Source organism: Quercus lobata, chromosome 2, assembly GCF_001633185.2.
Source record: "Quercus lobata isolate SW786 chromosome 2, ValleyOak3.0 Primary Assembly, whole genome shotgun sequence".
Lineage (NCBI taxonomy): Eukaryota > Viridiplantae > Streptophyta > Magnoliopsida > Fagales > Fagaceae > Quercus > Quercus lobata.
In genome coordinates this window covers 87,145,652-87,167,386 of record NC_044905.1, presented here as the reverse complement: position 1 = coordinate 87,167,386, position 21,735 = coordinate 87,145,652, and the positions used below count along the sequence as shown (strand labels likewise).

Here is a 21,735-nt window from a genome sequence, read left to right as displayed (position 1 = left end):
CAATAGCCCCCCCATTGATTCATTCTTGGCTCCTGGGGACGAATCAAGGAGTTAAACGCAGTGATTTGCCCGAGAAATCCAACGGGTGCGTTTTGGGTGGTTACAGCGATCCATAAATGCGTTTCTCAAAAGGCGCGTTGCTTCAGACCTTCTGGTTCTACCGTCATTATTACCTATCGGTTCGCAAACCGAGGCACGCGTGTTGATTGCTCTGGGTATTTCTAAGGTCACTCCTTCTTACTTCATCATTGCTAATTAATGTTAATTATTGCTCATTAACCGATGCTTTTCCTTAGCTCCTATAAATGGTTCACCATAATCCATTTTCTCACTTTTCATTCTCTGCTCTTCTGAAATTTCTCTCTACCGAGCATTCACTTGCGTTCTAGTCCATTAACCTAGAATCCTCCTCTCCCTTAGAGCTAGAAGTAAGTCTTCTTCCCCTTTCCTCTACTTTTATTTCCTTCCCCAAAGCTCTTTTTAATTTCTAGGCTTTAGGATGGGTTTTGCTTATCTTTTGAATGCCAGAGCGCCCTTAGCCGCTTTTAGGCAAAACTTTAGCATCCCTGATGATGTGGAGATGGCGTATTGCCATGAAAGTGAGATGGCCCTCCACAGAGGGGCAGGCACAGCCTTTTTCCCGTTGATGTCAGTCCTAGAGGGCGGGGTTAGGATTCCTATAGACCCGCTTTTACTTAACATCCTTAGATACTATGGATTGAGTCCCGACCAACCTCCCCCCAACTTTTACCGGGTAGTGAGTTGTGTAGGTAGGCTAAACCAAACGTTTGGTTTGCAACTAGACCACCACGACGTAAACCACATGTATAGCCTATGTGGAAGGAAGAAATCAAATTACTACTTAAAGACTAGAGACACAAGGGTACGGCTGATTTCATGTTTGCCGGACTCTAATAGGAACTCCGCCGGGGAATATATCCGGGTGCGCGGCAATTGGTTTGCCGATGATATCCCTCCCCCTTTGTCACGGCACGAAGTTGGTTCGTTCTAACCTTTAATTTTTCATATCCCTTCCATTTGTAACTATTTTATTTATTCTAACTCTGACTCGTCCTCTTTTGCTGCAGACGGTTCAGTGTTCACCCAGGACATCAAGACAATTCATGTTCGGGACTTGAACTTTGTGCTAAGGTCCGAAATTTTTGTGCACCGGGACGAGCAACTCCGTGCGTCTCACCTCATCCTTGGCATGGATCCGGTGTACTCCACTTGGCAACCCTTCAGCCAAGCCCTCATTGTTGATAGTCCGCTCCTTTCTTACATAGATGTTCGGCATACGAACTTTCTTCCTCCCAACTTTACCGTAGGCGAAGCCCGAGACCTCGGCTCGCAGTACACCTGTTCGGATGAACTTACGCCTATAAAGGACAAATTAGCCGAAGCAGCATCCAGATATCTCCGGGAACGTGCTCACAAGGCCATTCATCATGAAGTTGTACTAGCAGAACCCGAGGCTCCAGTTCAAGTAGCCGCACAAGAAGCCGTAGAATCTAGTGACTCTTCTAGGACACACTCTGTTCCCGATGACATGGTGACCAGAAAGACCTTGACTTTCAATCATTTTATCCCTGGGGCAAGCCAGGCCATTCAACAGCAACAGCCTCCTCAAGGGCGTGTCCCAACTCCTCCCGCTCATCCTCCACCTCCTCCTCCTTCCGGGCAGCAACGTAAGAGACAACGGGTTGCTGACCTATCCTCCACCGGCCTGAGAGAGACTCAAGTTCAAACTTCACACCAACCGTCTCGGGGTGTCACTATTCGGGAACCCCCGGCCCAGGTTGGAACAAATGTGGCCTCATCCTTCAGACCAGCGCAGCTGTGGCAACCTACATTTGAGCTAGATGGCATGTCCCTCCCGGCAAGTGCAAGCGTCCGGGCATGGGAGAAAGGTGAAAGGGATCGTGTTGCCCAAAGCTTGGTCCACGGTCTCCTTCTACCCGAGGACATGAGCGCTTTTGCTGATGGGACCGATGAGTCCATGGGGAGAAGACTCCAATGGCACACTATCGCGGTAAGTTCTCTTCCTTTGCACTCTTATTCTTTCTTTTACGCATATTCTTATTATTGTCGTATTCATTGCTCCTTCAAGTTACCGCACGTGAATAATATTGTCTTTAACAGGCCGCTCAGCTAGCCCATATCCTAAATGAGAGGATGAAGGACCTTACCAAGGAGGTTGATCGGGAGAAAGCTGGCAGGGAAGAGGTCGCAAAAACGGCTAAAGAGAACAAAAACTGTTGAATCAGCCGAGAAGAGGGCCGCTGCCGAGGAGAAATCCCGGGCCTCGACAAAGAAAAGATCGGTGGAGTTGGTGACGCGGCAGAATGAAATGGAAGTGAAGCTGACCGAAGTAGCAAGCTTGAACTCTACCTTGTCTGAGGAAGTTGCTGATTTGCGGGTGGCCCTGGAAGCTTGTGAGAGCAAATGGTATGACGAGGGGTTCGCTAACGCAGAGAAGGGCGTGGAGCCGATTTACGGGTGGCCCTGAAAGCTTGTGAGAGCAAATGGTATGACGAGGGGTTCGCTAACGTAGAAAAGGGCATGGAGCCGGTAGTGATGCAAACTCGGCAGCTGTCTTTCCAAGAGAGCTGGATGGCTTCCCTACAAGCCTTAGGGGTGCCCGAAGACTCCCCTCTTAGGGACCTTGGCTGGATCCCCATTCTAGACTCTGCCTCAGCCGCACAGAACCCAGCAGGTCCAAACGATGAGGAGGAAACGGATAGCTTGAGAGAGCTGGTGGAGCAGATTGACGCCCATGTGGAAATGATCAAGACAGAAGCCACCAGCAACCCCCCTACTGACGGCCCTCCTGGTGAAGATGTTCATCTCCAGCCTCCCGTACTCGAGCACCATTCCGCCGAGTTAACCTCCGAGACGCAGCCTGTGGATCTTTCCTCTTGATTGCTGAACCTGTTCTACTTTACCTTTATTTGCTTTCATTTAACAACTTTTATTTCAAGTTGGTTTGCCCATGTTGCCGGGCTGTGGCGACTAAACGATTATTTTCTGGTTTCTTTACCAAACAACTACTTAATTTCTAGGTTTAAACTTAATGCCACCGGGTTTTGGTGATGAAGTAATTGATTTTTCATGCTTAGTTTTGATTAAGGTTCATTTTGCGTTTTTGTGATTACGCATTTATATTTTAACCTTCTTGTGAATGCTTCAAAGTTTCCATGCATGCATGTTTCACTAATGTACAAGGCGTGTTTCCCACTTGTAATATAATATATTTTTGTAATACTTCTGCTCTTAGAAAGTTTTGAATAAGGTTTTCCCTTGCTCGGTGATAGGGATCGAACCGAGAAGTAGGATTTTGTTCTTAGAAAATTTTTGGAATAAGGTTTCCACCTACTCGGTGATAGGGATCGAATCGAAAAGTAGGCTTCTGTCCTCTGGAAATTTTGAGTAAGGTTTCTACCTGCTCGGTGATAGGGATCGACCCGAGAAGCAGGCTTTTGTCCTTAGAAAATTTTTCGAATAAGGTTTCCACCTGCTCGGTGATAGGGATCGAACCGAGAAGCAGGCTTCTATCCTCTGGAAATTTTGAGTAAGGTTTCCACCTGCTCGGTGATAGGGATTGAATCGAGAAGCAAGTTTTTGTCCTTAGAAAATTTTTGGAATAAGGTTTCCACCTGCTCGGTGATAGGGATCGAATCGAGAAGCAGGCTTCTGTCCTTTGGAAATTTTGAGTAAGGTTTCCACCTGCTCGGTGATAAGGATCGAACCGAGAAGTAGGCTTCTGTCCTTAGAAAATTTTTGGAATAAGTTTTCCACCTGCTCTGTGATAGGGATCGAACCGAGAAGCAGGTTTTTGTCCTCTGGAAATTTTGAGTAAGGTTTCCACCTGTTCCGTGATAGGGATCGAACCGAGAAGCAAGCTTTTGTCCTTAGAAAATTTTTAACTGCTTGAATTTCCTCAACTTCCTCCGTGTTTATCAACTGAACATAGTGAATAAAAAGAATTGGTTGGGCCTGTACGAACTAGTTGCATCGTTATCATATGAGTTAGTACAACGTACATTTTTCCGTGCATGGACGGTCAATGATAGAACTTCTTAAGATTATAAGCATTCCAAGGTCGGGGCAATGGTATTTCGTTCATGTCTTCCAGATAATACGCTTCTACACCTGCAATGGCTCTAATTCTGTACGGTCCTTCCCAAGTTTGGGCTAGCTTCCCGGCGTTTGTATCTCGCATGCTTCCTACTGCTTTCCTCAGTACCAGGTCTCCGGCGTTGAATTCTCTCACCCTTACATCTCGGTTGTAACGTCGGCAAGCTTTTGCTGATACTCTGCTAGTCTTATAGTCGCTGCGTCTCGATATTCTTCAAGTAAATCTAGACGCTCTATCAACTGACCGTCATTCTGGGACGTGTTGAATCCTGAAACTCGCACACTACATAAATTGACCTCGGCTAGTATCACGGCCTCCACCCCATATGTGAGAGAGAATGGGATCTCTCCCGTGGACCTCCGAGGAGTTTTCCGGTATGCCCACAAAACATTAGGTAGTTCCTCGGCCCAATTGCCCTTCGCTCCTTCCAGTCTTCTCTTCAAGCTGTTCACGATTACCTTATTCACGGCCTCAGCCTGACTGTTGCCCTAGGGATACACTGGAGAAGAATACTTGTTCCTGATACCGAGGTTGCTGCAAAATTCGCGGAAAGCTTAACTGTCAAATTGCAGCCCGTTATCCGATATAAGGGAGTCCGAAACCCCAAACCTGGTGATTATATTCTTCCATACGAATTTCTTCACATCTACATCCCAAATATTGGCCAGAGCCTCAGCCTCTGCCCATTTGGTGAAGTAATTGACGGCTACCAGAACGAACCTTCGATTGCCCGTTGCTCGGGGAAAAGGTCCGAGTATGTCCAACCCCCATTATGCGAAGGGCCAAGGACTACTAATCAGGTTCAAATGTCCGGCAGGCTGGTGTATCAAAGGGGTGTGTTTTTGACATTGCTCACACTTTCGAACGTATTCCACAGCGCCCTTATGCATCTGGGGCCACCAGAATCCCTGAGTCATTGTCCGGTGTGCCAATGACTGTCCCCCTACATGACTGCCGCATACCCCTTCATGCAACTCGGCCAGGAGTTGGCCTACTTTCTATGGGTGTAAGTACAAAAGATACGGTCCCCCGAATGACCTACGATAGAGCTTCTGGTCTCTAGACAACCCATATCAAGCAGCTATCCTGCGGATCTTGTTGGCTTCCTTCTCATCGTCCGGGATTCGATCATCGGCTAAGAAATCAATGATGGGATCCATCCAACTCAGTCCAAGTGTTGCGATTGTTGTCACTTCGACCCTCGCAGCCCCCTCATCTCCTGCTGCCTTAATGCTAGGCTCTGGGACGAGTTCCACTCTGATTAGTCGGGGAATATCCTTAGCAATCGACAATGCCAGAGTGGCCAAAGAGTCGGCATTTTTGTTCTGTGCTAAGGCCACTTAAATCACCTTCAACGTGCAAAAGTTACCTATAGCCTGCTTCACCAATTCTATGTACGCTTTCATCCGGGGATCTCAAGCCTCAAAACTCCCCTGCACCTGGTTAACTATGAGCCTTGAATCCGAATAAACTTCTACATCCCGGGCTTCTAACCTTGAGACTGCCTTCAATCCGATAAGCAAAGCTTCATACTCTGCCTCGTTGTTGGAGGCGTTAAACCCAAATCTGAATAAATGCTCCAAGAGAATACCCTCCGGGGTAATTATGACTATCCCGACTTTGGCCCCTCTGGCGCTGGAAGCCCCGTCCACATGCACCTTCCACGGGCGGTGTTCCAACTGACAGACCATTTCCCCTTTAGGAGAGAATTTCGCCACAAAATCAGCTAATACCTGCCCCTTTATTGAACTCCTCGGCTTATACCTTACGTTGAATGCCTCGAGCCGTGTCTCCCATTTAGCTATTCGCCCCGTGAAATTAGATCTTTTCAATAATGACTGTAGGGGGTATTCGATCAGCACATATACGGTATAAGCCTGAAAGTACTGAGGCAATTTCCTGGTAGCATGTACTAGGGCCAACACCAATTTCTCTAAAGGTAAATACCTGGTCTCGGCATCGACTAGGGTCTCGCTAATATAATACACGGGTTGTTGTATTCCCCAGTCTCTCAAAAGCACGGCACTTACAGCATGGTCGGATACCAAGAGGTATATAAACAGCTCCTCTCCAGGCTCTGGTGCAGTCAACATCGGCACCCGCATTAAGTACTCCTTAAGGTTCTGGAAAGCCTTTTCACATTCATCATCCCACCGAAATCCCTTCCACTTCTTTAAAAGCTGATAAAATGGACGGCAGCGATCTAAAATTTTGAGATGAACCGATTAAGAGCGGCTAGCATCCCAGTCAACACCTATACTTCTTTCAGATTGCTTGGCCACCAGAGACGCTTCACGGCCTCTATCTGGTCAGGATTAACCTCTATCCCTCAGCTGGTGATTAAGTACTCCAAAAATTTGCCAACCCCCACTCCAAAGGTACATTTTTTTGCGTTAAGACGCAGTCTATGCTTCCGCAACACCTCAAACACCCCCCAGAGATCCTCTACATGTCGAGCCTCTTGCTTGCTCTTTACCACCATGTTGTCAATATACACCTCAACCGTATGCCCAATTTTATCCCAAAACATCCTCATTATCATCCGCTAGTATGTCGCTTCGGCATTCTTTAGCCCAAAGGGCATCACGGTGTAATGATAATTACCATCGGGGGATATGAACGTTGTTTTCTCCTGGTTTTCAGCAGTCAGGGCAATCTGATGGTACCCTTGAAAAGCATCCAGGAAACTCATTCTTGGGTGCCCGTAAGTGGCGTCCACCAATTGATCAATCTTTGGCATGGGAAACAGGTCTTTTGGGCATGCTCGATTCAAGTTCGTGAAATCCACACAGACCCTCCACTTGCCGTTCTTCTTCCGGACGACCATGGTATTTGCCAGCCATTTCGGGAAAAATGTCTCCTTTATTGCTCCTGCCTCCTTTAGCTTTTCTACCTCCTGCCTTACCACCTCAACATGGTCTTTGACTGACCTTCTCGGCTTCTGCTTCTTCGGGAGATATGAGGGGTCTACGTTAAGCTTGTGGACAATAAACCCGGGATCAACCCCGGGAACTTCATAAGGGTTCCAAGTAAAAGCATCCATGTTTTGAATCAGAAACAGCAATACTTGGACCCTTTCCTCATTACTCATGCTCACTCCAACCTGGAAATATTTATTAGTGTCCGGTAATATCCTTACCTTTACTAACTCCTCAGTGCAGCCAACCCCCATTCCTTATTGGGGCCCCTGTGATTGCTATAAAGGGCTCTTCTGGGACACATCTTCCCATTCAACATGCTCCTGTTTGGACTGTCCAGTCCCCTCATCTCTTACCAGTTGTCCGATGGTTTCTCCCTCATTGACTTGATTCCCCCGCTTCTAATTAACTACGGCGGTAAGACACTGTCTGGCCGCTTGCTGGTCTCCTCTTATTACGGTGACACCTTGCTCGGTTAAGAACTTGATCTTTACATGTAGTGTAGATGGGACAGCCCTCATTGAATGGATCCACGGTCTTCCCAGAATGGCAATATACGGGGAAAATGAATTACTATCGTAAATGTCACTGCCACCTCCTTCCCTCCCATAATCACAGGAAGGGAAATTTGCCCCTCAAGAACCACTACTTTACCGTCGAACCCCACCAAAGGTGAAGTGTGCTTCATCAGGTCCTCCTTCCTTAGTTCGAGTCCCCTGAACAGATCCCGGTACATTACGTCAGCCCCGCTTCCTTGGTCTATCATCACCATTTTTACTAAGAAGCCACTTATCTGAGCCGTGACCACTAATGCGTCGTCATGTGGTTGGATCGTCACCTCCAAATCGTCTTCGTCGAATGAGATGGGCTCCTATGCAAACTTCATCTTCTTACCCGGCGACTGTAGGTCCGGGTTACCCTCTACCGGTACTACTGTCAACACTCCTTTCCTTCTTCCTGCAATGAGCTTCTTTGGGGCAACATGGATTACTTCAATCACCCCTACAGGGGGTGGGAGAAAGTTTCCCCTTTGCCGAGTATCTTGCCCTACGACTGTGTCCCCAGAGTCCAGTACGAAATCCTTTAAAATCCTGGCCTTGACTAATTTCCCGAGGTGATCCTTTAACACTCGGCACTGTTCTGTAGTATGACCTTTGTTCCGGTGATAAGTGCAGTGCAGATTCTGATTCCTTCTGGATGGGTCCCCTCCCATCTTATTCGGCCATCGAAAATACGGCTCGTGTTTGATCCGATCAAGAATCCTGTGTATCGGTTCCTTAAACGTCACATTCACTTCTCCCATCTGTGCGGTCAGCTCTTGAATCGTCAAACCCCCCCAAGGCCTGAACGGGAAACCAGTTTACCAAGGTCAATTCATCATTGGTGCTTTACCTTTGCTCTGCAGCCGGTCATCCTCTAATCGTTTATATTCCTCGATGCGTCTCATAAGCTGCCGCATGCCTTCGGGAGGCTTCTTGGTCAATGACTCTCATAACCCAGAATCCTCGGGCAACCCCATCCTAAAAGTGCTTACTACGACCCTTTCATTATCCCCACCTATCTCATTGTATAGCTCCCAATACCGACTGGCGTAACTACAAAGGGTCTCTCCCGCCCTCATTTTCATTGAGAGAAGCGCGTCTACCGGCTGAGGTACTCGGCTACATGTCACAAACCGAATGCCGAACTCCTGAATTAGCTCAAAGAAACTACGTATGGATCCTTTCTGTAACCCGTTAAACCACCTTAAAGCAGTTGATCCCAGACTCGAAGGAAATACCTTGCACATCAGCGCATCGTTATGAGTATGCAAAGACATCATTTGAATATAATGACTGACGTGCTCTACCAGATCAGTCTTCCCGTCATAGCAGTTGAACGGTAGGCTGGTAAACCTGTCTGGCATTTCGGCCCACTCGATTTCGTTCAAAAACGGGGATCGAGCTGCTTTTCACAAAGCGCGACTCATGGCATCCATGGCAGCATTCCGAGGTCGCCTTTCTTCTGGGGAGACAAAGTCTCTAACTTGATTTTCCCGAGAATGTGAGCGGTCCCGGCGTTGCCCGGTCGCCCGGTAGGGAGACCGATTCCTATTTCGTCGAGATCCTCGCGAATGCGAACGGTCTCGATATCGATGGGATTCTCGGGAATGTGAACGACTTCGCCATAGTCAAGATCTGGACTGATTAAACCCCTCCCCATATCTATTTCCCCCGATTCCGACCTCCTGTTGTTGGTCATTTCTGTCTCTTCTCCGACACCTACCTCTTACCTTCAGTTCCAAACCCCTAACTAGTCTGCGCAGCCGTTCAAGCTCTTCATCTCGTTCCTCCCTCTGCCTACATCCCGTAGCACCAAAGACCGTCTGTTAGGTTTGGTACGACCCTTCCCCTATGCCGGACATTCCTTCTCATTGGTCGTACTCCCTATCTTCTCGTTCCTTCTTTCTACGCTCTCGCCAACTAGACCCCCGAGAAGACCCTACGGATCCAGTTTCCGCATGGTCCCCCGAATGTCTTTCAGACATTTTACCCGAGCTCAAATCCCTCTAGAACCACGGCGTCGTAGGAGAGCCCCACAGTGGGTGCCAATTGTACGCTCCAAAGACGGGCTTGCTGGGCCAAACCACTATTTGGGCTCACAATTTATTTGTATGGTAGGTCTGAGTATCCTACCTTAGGTTGTTCTAGGCTTAGGGACCCAATGAGATCACTTTCCTCTCTTTCTCTACGTTTTCTTCTTCTCAGATCCTCTCTTTCTCTCTCCTTTCTCCCCCCAAAATTGCATCCCCCTACCATTCATTCGTTTCTCCTATTTATAGCCCCTTGTTATTGGGGTGATCATCATTATCTTTTTTCCTAGTGCAAAGAGAGGTCCAATGTCGATAAATTTAAGTGGATTTTTAGGTATGAATGGCTTTGGGAACGGTTCCCACTGCAGCAAATGTGTTCGGCAATGGAGTTTCTTAGGGTTTTACCGAGCACTCAAATGGCGATGTGACCAAGCATGGGTATAGAGCCCGGAAATGGTTTCCCGGGCAACATGCGAGCGAGGCATCCGCAGTCCGCTTTCCAAGTATCCGGACAACACCCAATTTAGACTAGTAGTCATTGTGGGCTTGGAACGGGGCTTTTGTCGATGAGGAGGTTGGACCCCCGGCCCATATCATTAATTCATGGCCCAAGGCCCAAATAAACTTGGATGTTAGGTGCCATACAAATATAATTATGTGAGACCCCCTTCAGTGTATTGTCACATCATCTTAGTACCATTGGAAGCTTTCTCTATTCCAAATGCTCCAGCTTTGGAGTGTGTGGGAGATAAGGAAACAAATAAAAAAAAATTTATATTGGGTAAGAGGAGACAGCAGTGACCATTCTGATCATCAAGTAGGCTGTGGGGTCCACTAAAAAATGGATAAAGTGAACTTATGAGAAAAATGACACAGTTTTGAGTTATGAACCAAACAAGAAGTAAAAGAGTTTTGGGTTTTTGGTGACATATAGAGTTTTGAGATATGAGTGATGAGTTTGAGTAATGAGTTTTGATGACACAATTTTGAGTTATGAACCAAACAGGAAGCAAAAGAGTTTTGGGTTTTTGGTGACATATAGAGTTTTGAGATATGAGTGATCAGTTTGAGTAATGAGTTTTGACTTATAAATTTTGAGTTAGCCCCTTTCCAAACATGCTCTTAAGATCTTAAGTTTTGGTTGAGCAAAATTTGGATTCGCTCAAGCGATCATTAAAACTTTTTAGAAAGTTTGTGAGGCCTTTAACGGAGACTTCAAAATTTTGATTCTGATAACTTGAAGTTTGACTTGCCTCTAACCTTTTGCTTATCTATATATATATATATATTCCTTGAGGTCGGATTTTTAACCTAAGAAGGTTGATCTACAGCGTAAATCTAAACGTGCCTTCTCGTAGACCCTAAAAAAGAAGTCCCTCGTGTTTTTTCAACCTTAAGCTTAAGTTGATTTTCCTTGAAACCACAGTCTAATCCTTGACAGTGAATTCGTTTCGTTGTTGCCTTCCAAAATGTTCTTTTGAGTGCTAGAGTTTCAATGGTTATGGTCAGGTTCTTTTGCGAAGAAAGTTCATGTAGAATAATTCCAAAGTTTTAACGCCACTTCAATTGGAGGCAAGCAAGTTGCTTGCTGAGGTTGGTTGCATAAAATAAAAAATAACGTAGTCAATTAATTTGTTGCTTAAATGCGTCGGTTACAAGAAAAACCCAAAATGGTTGCATGAAAAATAAAATAAAATAAATTATTAAAAAAAAAAAAAACCCTCTTCAGTGAGCTACATAAAGCGCACAACTCATTCCAAAACGATGAACAGAGCCAAGTGGAACAGGCCATAGAATGTACCATAAATAGGTCAGCCAATTGACGAGCAAATGCGAGGACCTGAGGAGACAATGGCATAGTACAAGAACGGCCCATCCAGACTTATCTTTATTTCTGATCTACACAAACCGGAACAGCTATTTTAAACTGAAAATGGAGGCATTGTGTGACATACTGCTCATTTCAGAGGCCTATCAATGGTGCAAGCTCTCTCTCTCTCTCTATATATATATATAACAGCACAGGTGGTTATATAAGCCCATTTCCCAAATATTTTTCACTTAGCTTTGCAAGATTGGTTACATACCTCTGAGCACTTAGAATATAAGACCGTTCTCTTTCCTCCCCACTGTATTAAACAAAGTTGTGGAACAAATACATATTGTTGCTCCCAAATGGTGATTAATTTAACAGCAAGTTAAAAGACATAATTTCACTCCCCCCTCCATCACTACAAAAGCTTAAGCATTTTCAGACGTGCTTCATGTTCTGGATCCAATTTTGGTGGGGCATAACAACCATGAAGATCCTCCACTATGTACTCCTGCAAAATGTCAATAGTAAGCATTTTATGACTTAAGAAATGATTTATTGATATGATGATATCTAAAGCTGACAGTAAAAAATGATCTAGTATCTAAAACATTGTCTATTCTGGGTAAAGTCTTAGTCAACTAGTGACAGGTGGCAAGGATGCCAAGTGAGCTCAGTTCTTGGCCAACTATTGACTCCACATTACAACAGATCATAATGCACAACGTGTACGAGGTTACCTTAGTGAGCTCCCTCTTAGTAAGGATGTGGTAGTGTCTCTGCCAGATCCTCTGAATGGCCATGGTGGCAGCAAGGAAACCATAAGCTATGCCAAGAATGGCAAAAATGACAACAAAAACAATAACCAAGGCAAAGCATGCCTCCATTGAAGCAGGAAAACAATCCAAGATTCCCCATCCGTAGCAACAGTTCTGGCAGCCAGCCATCCGAGGGTCGTTACCATTGAGGGAGGAGCAATGTAGTATAAGCCCAAAAAATCCAAGCAGCACAAAGAAGGCCAGTACCCCTGGAAGTATTCAATGAGTCAGAACAAATATTGTAAGCCACTGACCAATCCAAACATTCAAGAGTTTCATTGAAGACGTGTGTCACAGAAAGATAATAAGCAAACCTTTTCCTACTAATCCCTTATCCCTCTTAATAAACATAAATAAAGAAGTCAATATATGTGTTTTTTGTGTGTTGCAGAGAGAAAAAAAAGTAAGGGCCCCGGGGGGGGGGGGGGGGGGGGTGGGTTTTGTTGTATAGAGAAAAAATTAGACCACAGCAAGCAAGTCTATTCCATAATGACATCTTCAAGATTTGAAAGAAAGATGAAAAAATTCCAATTCCAGTTAATTATGGGCTACAGCCTACAGCAAGACCGGCACAGAAGATACTGCCCATAGAATAGCTGACATAAATAGTTTTACAGAGGGGGGGAATTTCATAACATAATATATGGAAGGGATACTTATTCACATGTAAAAGAGGGGGCAGCCAAAATACATTATGGTACAGGTAGTGCAAAGATCAAACAACAGTGGGTATAAATGCCTTTGAGCACACAACTTACACCAACATTTTCTAGCAATGATATCCAGGATATGAATTAAAAGCAACAGAGAATATCAAAGCAAGTTGATGGTTGAAACTCCATTGCAGAAAATAAGACAAATTCCATTAGAGACGGACATGACACATTAAATTCATGTTTGGCTTTACATATAACCATGTCCATTTGTATGAAAACTACAATTAGGATTTTCAATCCCACAAGGTAAATTAAATAAACATATAAAATAACTGCAGACTGCAGGAAGCGATTGTATTTACCTATACAATAATAGAAAGGTATAGGATGTTTTGACAAAATCCGATCCCAACTATCACTGAATGAGTTCCTGAAGGCCCCATCTTTATCCATTAGGTATGCAAATCCACCCATTGCAGCAATAACCTGAAGAAAGGTACATCTTATAAGAGGAGATTTTTGAGAGTTCTCGGTAAGAATGCTTTGTGCCTAAGCCTAACAATAAATGCAAATTGAAGCTCAATTCCATTTCTCAAAAGCGTATTAAGTTTAAATTAAAACCTTACAAGAAGAACTTGGTGAAAGCTAAGGAATCTATTTAGGACTTAAATTTGTTGAGACTAGATGTCCACACTAAACAAAGCAAATTAAAATAGTGGACATAACTGAACAAGTGAGGAAAAACTTGAAATAAATGAATTGTTCTGTCAATAAAATATAAGATACCAGCCAGTGTAAGGAAACATCACCTAAATGTCACCGATATGCATTATGATCCATATTACGCATAAACAACCAATCGATATAGGCATTCAAATTTCCATTTCCACCGATATTGGCAAAAGAAAATCCTTACAGCTCTTAGTTTCATTATATTTTTACAGGATAAAAAATGTAAAAGTATTATCGATTCTAACTGTAACGTGAATATGTGATGTCACATATATATACGCTTAATATGTTACATCTGCAATGACATATTAAGCATATATATAAATTGTATGAACACCAATTTTGCTCAGGAGCCTGCCTGCTCCTTAGTTCCAACCCCCCAGCATAACCAACATAGTCAATTAACCTTCATACACATCCCATAAATCTCCCATCAAAATATCAAGCTCCATGTCTTCTCAACATAATGAATGTTGTAGCAACTCACTCCTTTGCACTCAAGTTCAAAAGTCAATTGAAGTTGAGCATAGCCTCAGCTTCTCAATGGTGACTGCCTTGGTTAACATGTTTTTTCGATTGACACCCATGGATCTTCTCATGTGAAAACACTCCATAATCCAGAAGAGTTCTATAAAGTGGTATCTCTTTGTATATGTTTCATTCTATCATGAAACACTAGGTTCTTTGAAAGGTGAATAGCACGCTGAATAAAGGGCATAGAAAATTTAAAGCATACCCAAAAACCAAAAATTCCCCCAATAGTTGTATTTGGCTTGAAGGCCTTCCAGGTTCCAGCCCCCAAACCCCTGGCCTAACTAGGAGACCAGGATTCACGCACATCCCATCAAAACCCGATTATACTATTTCCTCAGTCTCATATTATTGGTCTTCTATTCCATTTTGGAATGTCCCAAAATATGGTACTCTTTAAAAAATCAATGATCTTAATGTCAATAATTTTCCAACATACCTTTTACTTAACTTGAAAAGACAATGCACCTTTTTATTTAAGTTCAAATTAAAAATGGTGGTTTTCAAAACCTATAACTTTTTTATTAGAAAGAAAATGCATCTTAAAAAGTTGAATTTTCTAAACAATACTAATAATATGGTACAGAGACTTACAGATGAGAAGCTCAATTGATAAATGAAAGGCATCTCTGAGAGTCTATTCAATAAATAGTAAGAAAGATAAGATCACTCACAGTTTGTACAGCCAAGAATACAAGAAAAACATCCCTTGCCACGAAAATCCTGAATTTTAGTTTTTGCCAAGAGTTGTCCTCAAACAATGCAACACAAAAGTGATATTGAGCTTTGCAAGTGGTACAATGTGAGAAAGCAAATCCTTCCTGTAAAAAGGGGGGGAAATCACTATAAGACCGTTTATTAAAAGAACCACTACTGAAATAAATAAATAAAAGAGTAGTGTTTACCTTAACTGAACGCCAATGATCAAGACACGAACGATGCACAAACTGCTGGGTACCTTTGCACATGCATGGAGATATTAATTCATCCTCTGCGAAATTGAACAATAGCCATTAGACCAAGGGAAGCAGATGTATGCCAAAGCTACAATTATATATATCTCATACCCATATGAATAACTTCAACATAAAAAGTGTGCCAAGAATATTAATCTAGGACATACCAAGCAAAAAAAAGAAAAAGAAAGCTGCTTTTATATTCTCAACTTCCATCTAGAATTAAAAATAAGGGATGCCGAACCGATTGAAAACTACAAGGAAGTGGGTCTTTTCTAATTCTGTTTCTAGTAAAAGTGAACTCCAATTCGGCTCACCCCCGCCCCCTTTTCTATTTATTGATTAGTTACTCACAACACAAGCCATAAAGCTGAGCGCAATTCTTCCAATATGTTCTTATCCAGCCAACATCTTCAACCTCTACCAGGGCAGAATCACGTTGGGAAGGGATTGTTGAATTGGGTCTACAAGTAACAAACAGGAAAGCATTTAAGGGCTGCTCTGTCTAAGATTTCTTGGGGAGCTACTGCTAACCATGAATAGTCCCAAAGAAATATGTGTATTCATTTCATAGTGGCCAGTTAAATACTGAAGATAGAATCGCTATTTTGCTGCCTATAAAATCGGAAGTTAAAGCTCGGATCACAGGGAATGGAAACTCCCAAAAATCTGCACTGAATAAGGTAAGTTGAGCTTTGTGCACCGGGTATTGTTTTTTTTTATTATTATTATTGAATAAGGCACTTTGCAGAGTATTAGTGCTCTGTTTTTGTTTGTTGTTCTGTACTGCAATTTTTTATTCTTTAATAAAATCCTGCTTGCTCAGATAAATAAAGATTGTACATGATTCTAATAAAGCATGAATTATGATCAAATTCAAAGAAAAGGAAATCGAATCGATAAGCAAAGAAAAATTGACCTGGCTCCGCATCGCTCTCGAGGCAAATGCGACAACACGAATTCGAACCGGTCTCAATATCTTCATTCTTGATCTCATTCGAGCTCGAGCTCGAGCTCCTTGGTGACGATGAATCGGCATGTTTGTCTAGCAGAGGATCAGCATCACTAGGACTAGGGTTCTCTGCACTCGTTACCTCTAGCTGTACTTCCCCTGTCATTGATCAAAACCTTTTTTTTTCCCTCCCAAAACCCTAAAAATTCACACCTCCAATTACCAAATACACAAAAAGATTGATCAAAATTAAAAACCCTAAAAATCAAGCGCAGATTTCAAATTCAAAATCCAATTCCGGTATAAGAAGGTTGAACAGTTATCGCCGAAAATACCAACAAAGTCTGCGAGTGCTTCGCAGAAAGAAAAGGAATGGTTCTTATCTATTGGACGCACTGTATAAACAGACACTGTTACATGTTACACGTGGAGTTTGGTATGGGACCCATCAATCTATACTCTGGATTTGTAATTGCATTGGACAAAGTAATGGTTTTGGATCAATGATTTTCTTGGGCCCAAGTTGTTAAACTCGTTGGGCTATTTATTTTGTGTTAACAACTAATTTTGGCTGTTTTTTAGAATAATATAAATAAAAATTTATTTTATGTGATTCTTCAAAAGGTTTATTCAATTCATTTTTAAAAAAAAGGTTTATTCAATTATCTAAGACAGGTAACAGGTTTCATTCCTTTTTGTTAACATCACATTTTCAAACATATTGGAGGAAATAAGATTATAGAATAACATTGTCCGATTGTGGCATGCTAAAACAATGCTCAACCATTAAGAAATTATTTGTTTTGCATTCTAAATTTTTTTTATATGATGCAATACTTTTTAGAGAGAGGATTCATCGGAAGAATCAAATCATAAACAAAAATTTCAAATATGTATAGATAAATTTAAGTAAAATATGTATAGATAAATTTAAGTAATGCATTGAGAATGATATAAATATTTTTTATTTTTATTAAACATAAAATTATATGTATATTTATATGTAGCATTTTTACTTAATAATAAATAATAGATTATACACATTCATAGTATTACATAGAAGTATAATAAATTTAAATTAAGTCTTTTTATATTTTCTAAATTATGATACATTAATTTGTGCGTGTAAACATAATTGACATACTATTAAAGTATAATTGGAATGACATTTGGTAAAAATTGGAGTATATTTAAAGTATAAAGACACTTTTTTGAGAAGAAGTATAGAGACACTTAGTATCAAATGATAAGATAATCACCAAGGGGTCTTATTGCTTAATTAACACTTTCTCGTGCACAAAGTGCTTGGGGATTTAAGAGGGAAAGGATTCGAGTTGAAAGGTTAGCAATAATTATACTCTTCATCTATTCAAAATATCAAGATGAATTGGGAATGAAAAAACAAAATTATATAGGAATAAATGATGTAAGGACCAGATTTGAGTCTTTAGCCCGAAAAATGGATGAACTTAAGCCCAAAAAGCCAAAAACAATGAATTTGTAAAGAGTGGGTTAGAAAACTGGGTTAAAATGAGTTGGACAACAAATAAAGTGGGCTCAAATGACAAAAACAGAAAGATAAATTGATTTAAACTAAAGAAAATCTTCCTTAGCACAGTCCGAGGAAATCAGTTCTTATATATTTCTCACAAGTTTGATTACAAATTTAGTTCATGATTGCTACAGTGTTTCTCTCTTGATTTTCCTTCCTTTCTCTCATTGCTTCGTTCCCCTTTTATACTCTCTTTCCTTTTCATATTTACCCTCCACGTGTAGATCAGATGGTTGGTGTTTGATACTTGTCCTATTAGCACATTCCCTAAATCTTTACGTAGTAGTTGTAAGGCTAAAAACTACTATTCAGGTATCACCTCCACATTAATGCGGTCAGAAAGTTAGCTGCAGAGCATTTAATGCAATAATAGCAGCTTTCTCCTTAGATATTTTAGGACTCCCCTCTGTCCTATGTTTCTGCAATGCTTACCCGTACCAATAGAACTTCCTGGAACATTCCCCTAGACGACAGACCACCTCTATGAACCTTGGCTTTGGTTAGCCAAGGAGGCATTCATCCTCGGCCCAACCTCTTAGGCCATTATGACCAAAACTAACTCCTTTATTTACTAACACGGAATCTCTTGACAACGTTTACTCCTTCTCGGACGACCTTTTGTCCTTGGCTTAGACCTCAGGCCCAATATATACATGGATAATGAGCTTCTGGGCCCAATACTCCTACAAATGACATTATAGATTTGATGCTGTTAGAAAAATGATTGTTTGTGAGTGTTTGAATGGCTATATTTTAGCCAAATTTAAAGTGGGATTCACACGTTTGTTGAGGTGGGTTCAAGTTGGAACATATTCTTCTATGTGAGAAGATTAACTTCATATGATCACTTGGCCAAACCATTAAGGAATTAATGAGAAATTAAATCCTAAATTACCAATTTCAACATGGTTTAATGCGGTGAAATTCTTAAGTACTGTATAGGAAATAAATTGGGCATTTTATGAATTTATATACACGTGGGTGAAGGTTTGTGTGGGTTGGGCCCTATTGTCCGGTAGGTTAAATCCTTGTTTACTATGTATTTTTTTTTATTAAAAAATAGTGTATATGTTTCCGTTGCACCATTTCTGAAAATAGTGCAAGTGTCTGTAAATAGTGAGTCCACTGTATCATTCAAAAAGAATTTTCACTCGTTGTTTCATGCAGAGAGAGAGAGAGAGAGAGAGAGAGAGATTTTTATTTTATAAGGGAAATGTTAACTAATGCCTGTTTAGGAGCTATTTTTAAAAATATTTTATTCGGAGAATATTAAAACAATAAATGTTTTTGACAATTTTTTATATTTTTCATGAAAGTAGTGTCAAAATTTTCTATTATGGTTTCTTAACAATTGTTCTAAAGGCATCCATTAAAATGACCCATTTTATAATTATAAAGTGATCACATTTGTAGTTTCATCTATTTGGTAGTAACCACATCCGTCATAGTGTTTGATGTTTGTAGTTCAATCATCAACTCTCTCTCTCTCTCTCTCTCTCCTATCATATACCTATAAAGAAAAATAGGTAAAGCGATATAAATGTTTTGCTGGTGAATCAATATTGATTATTATGACAGGGTTTCATCTCTCCTTCTATAGGAGCTTTTTCTCTCGTGTGACTACGAGATCTCTCCCTCCCTCAGGTGATCTGGGGGTATGATTTTATTTCTTGTGCTGTTTTTTCTTACTTCAAGTTCATAGTTACCATGGCGGAGGAAGTCATCAATAGTTTGGAAAACATGAAACTGACTACAGAAGAAGAAGAGGTTATTGCTATTTCGGAGGAGGGTCGTCAGGAAGAAATTGAAAGTTGTGTGCTAAGTCTAATTGGGAAAATTCTTACGTGTAAGCCTTTTAACAAGAAAGCAGCCCAGAATACGTTGAGAAGAGCTTGGGGGCTGAATGAGGAGCTGCAGATTATTGAAGTGGGGGCAAACCTATTCCAATTTAAATTCAGATCAGAGTTTGAGATGGAGCGGGTGTGGAAAGGCGGGCCGTGGACATTTGATAATCAAGTTTTAATGTTGCGTAAATGGCAACCAGGGATGACAGCAAAGAATGTTCAGTTTGAAGCAGTTCCACTATGGGTGCAAATTTGGGATGCTCCATTTGATATGACATGTCCCAGAGTTGCGAGAGAGGTGGGGAGTAGATTGGGTGTAGTGGAAGAGGTTGAACGGAGACAAAGGCAAGACCAGCAGAACCTGTTCATGAGAGTCAAGGTGGCCATTCCAATATCCAAACCGTTGAGGCGGGGAGGTTATCTAGCAGGATCGGATGGGGAAAAGGTCTGGACCACGTTTAAGTATGAGCGCTTGCCAATGTTCTGTCACCACTGTGGGCTGATGGGGCATGATATCAAGCATTGTGCGAAGTACTTTGCATTAACAAAGAATGGTAAGGAAGCTCCTATGCAATATGGCGAGTGGTTGAAAGCAAGTGGAGGGCGGATGTGGCAAAACCCAGGGCGGCAGTCCAGAAACAATACGGCGGAGGAGGAAGGAAGAGTGAAACCCAACGATCTGGGTAGGGCGGCGGCTGCTAGACACGATGAGGAAAACCCTAGCGAGCAAGACGGTAACGGAAAAGGGAATAACGGTAAGGTGGGGAATAATAAAGAAGCTGGAGTTAATGGGGGCGAGATTTCAGCGCATTTTGAAACGAATATGGATTGGCTATCAACGGGCGATATGAGCATTAATTCTTTGGGGAGGAATCCGGAGTCAAATAGGAATAATGAGGAGTTATTGCTGCATGATCCAAGGAGCATGGTGCATGAAGGAGGGAACGTAAATCATGAAGAAAAAAAAGAGATGCATGAAGAACGGTTAGTAAGGCTTGTAGAGCAGAACGTGGGGCCAGGGGAAAGTCAGCGTGTGGAAGAGAAGGCAAGTAATGGGCCAAAGGGGACTAAATCAAGGCCCACATGGACCAGGATAGCCCGTGTGAGTGAAGGAAGTAAAAACTCAGGCTTTACTGAGCCCAACATGATATTAGGCAAACGGAGTGTGCAACTTAGAGAAGGGGACAGTGAAGCAGAGATGGGGGGTCAAATGAGCAAACGTGAGAAGTTACAGGAGGATGATATTACCAGCAGAACGGCAGGGGTGCAGGATCACCCTTGCCGAGCACAATGAGGGTGCTAAGTTGGAACTGCCAAGGGCTTGGGAACCCTTGGACAGTTCGAAGCCTTCGCAAGATTGTGAGGGACCAAGCTCCCATGGTGTGTTTTTTAATGGAGACTCGCTTGGATAAAGAGGGTTTTGAAATCCATTGTAAAAATATACCATTTAAGAATAAATTGATAGTCAAGAAACCGAACACAGGAGGGGGATTGGCGCTACTTTGGAAGGCAGAGGTGCAGTTAGATGTGATCAACTATACAGAGCACCATATTCTAGCTAAAGTTGTGGAGGAAGATGGGTATGTTTGGTACTTAACGGGCTTCTATGGTTGGGCTGAGGCAAGTCAAAAACAAAAGTCTTGGGCTCTATTATCTCATTTAGCTAGCTTTGTTGATGGTCCTTGGTGTTGTATAGGGGACTTCAATGCCATTTTATTTTCCTCTGAAAAGCAGAGCATACATCCACCACCGTACAAGCAAATGGAAGAGTTTGGTTCGGCCTTGGACTCTTGTAACTTGGCTGATCTGGGCTTTCATGGTTATCCATTAACATGGAATAATAAACGCCCAGGGATTGCTAATACAAGGGAGCGGCTAGACCGGGCTGTTGCTAACACGGATTGGAGAGCAAAATTCCCAGCAAGTACGGTTTGGCATTTGTTTTCTCATGCTTCAGATCACCGCCCTATTTTGCTGCAAACTAAAACTGACAGGGGAGTGCGAACAAAAGGGGTACGTGGGTTTAAGTTTGAGGAGGTGTGGCTCTTGGATGAGGAATGTGAAAGGAAGGTGAATGAGGGGTGGAATGAGAGGGGAGGGGCAACGGGTTCGGCCTTGGCTAGAGTCAAAGAAAAAATAGTAAAATGTGGGGAAGAATTACTTACGTGGGGCTCTTTGAAAACTGATCCGGATACTGAAAAAATTAAAAGGCTTCAAAGGAGGGTAGAAAGTCTAAGTGTATATGAACCGACT

General features: G+C 42.3%; 2 protein-coding genes across 2 annotated transcripts; one reads left to right on the top strand and one right to left on the bottom strand.

The window, feature by feature from the left end:
• Positions 1 to 11,485: 11,485 nt before the first annotated feature.
• On the bottom strand, positions 11,486 to 16,470 carry LOC115977020. Its single transcript, XM_031098639.1, has 6 exons — positions 16,054 to 16,470; positions 15,084 to 15,169; positions 14,853 to 14,999; positions 13,278 to 13,401; positions 12,182 to 12,468; positions 11,486 to 11,952 (listed from the first exon to the last, which is right to left on the bottom strand). Exons 1-6 carry the CDS (start codon positions 16,250 to 16,252, stop codon positions 11,860 to 11,862), a joined length of 936 nt encoding a protein of 311 aa, XP_030954499.1. The 5' UTR covers positions 16,253 to 16,470; the 3' UTR covers positions 11,486 to 11,859.
• Positions 16,471 to 19,345: 2,875 nt separating this feature from the next.
• LOC115973353 lies at positions 19,346 to 20,776 on the top strand. The gene has a single exon (XM_031093613.1). It carries the CDS (start codon positions 19,346 to 19,348, stop codon positions 20,774 to 20,776), a length of 1,431 nt encoding a protein of 476 aa, XP_030949473.1.
• The last annotated feature ends 959 nt before the right edge of the window (positions 20,777 to 21,735 follow it).

Bases quoted from the DNA above. Each gene is read 5' to 3' on its own strand.
- LOC115977020 (XM_031098639.1), bottom strand. From the start codon at position 16,252: ATGACAGGGGAAGTACAGCTAGAGGTAACGAGTGCAGAGAACCCTAGT. The intron at 15,170-16,053 runs GTCAATTTTTCT...TCAATTTCGCAG, and splicing joins CGAGAGCGATGCGGAGCCAG to AGGATGAATTAATATCTCCA. The intron at 11,953-12,181 runs GTAACCTCGTAC...GACATTTTGCAG, and splicing joins CTAAGAGGGAGCTCACTAAG to GAGTACATAGTGGAGGATCT.
- LOC115973353 (XM_031093613.1), top strand. From the start codon at position 19,346: ATGGCGGAGGAAGTCATCAATAGTTTGGAAAACATGAAACTGACTACA.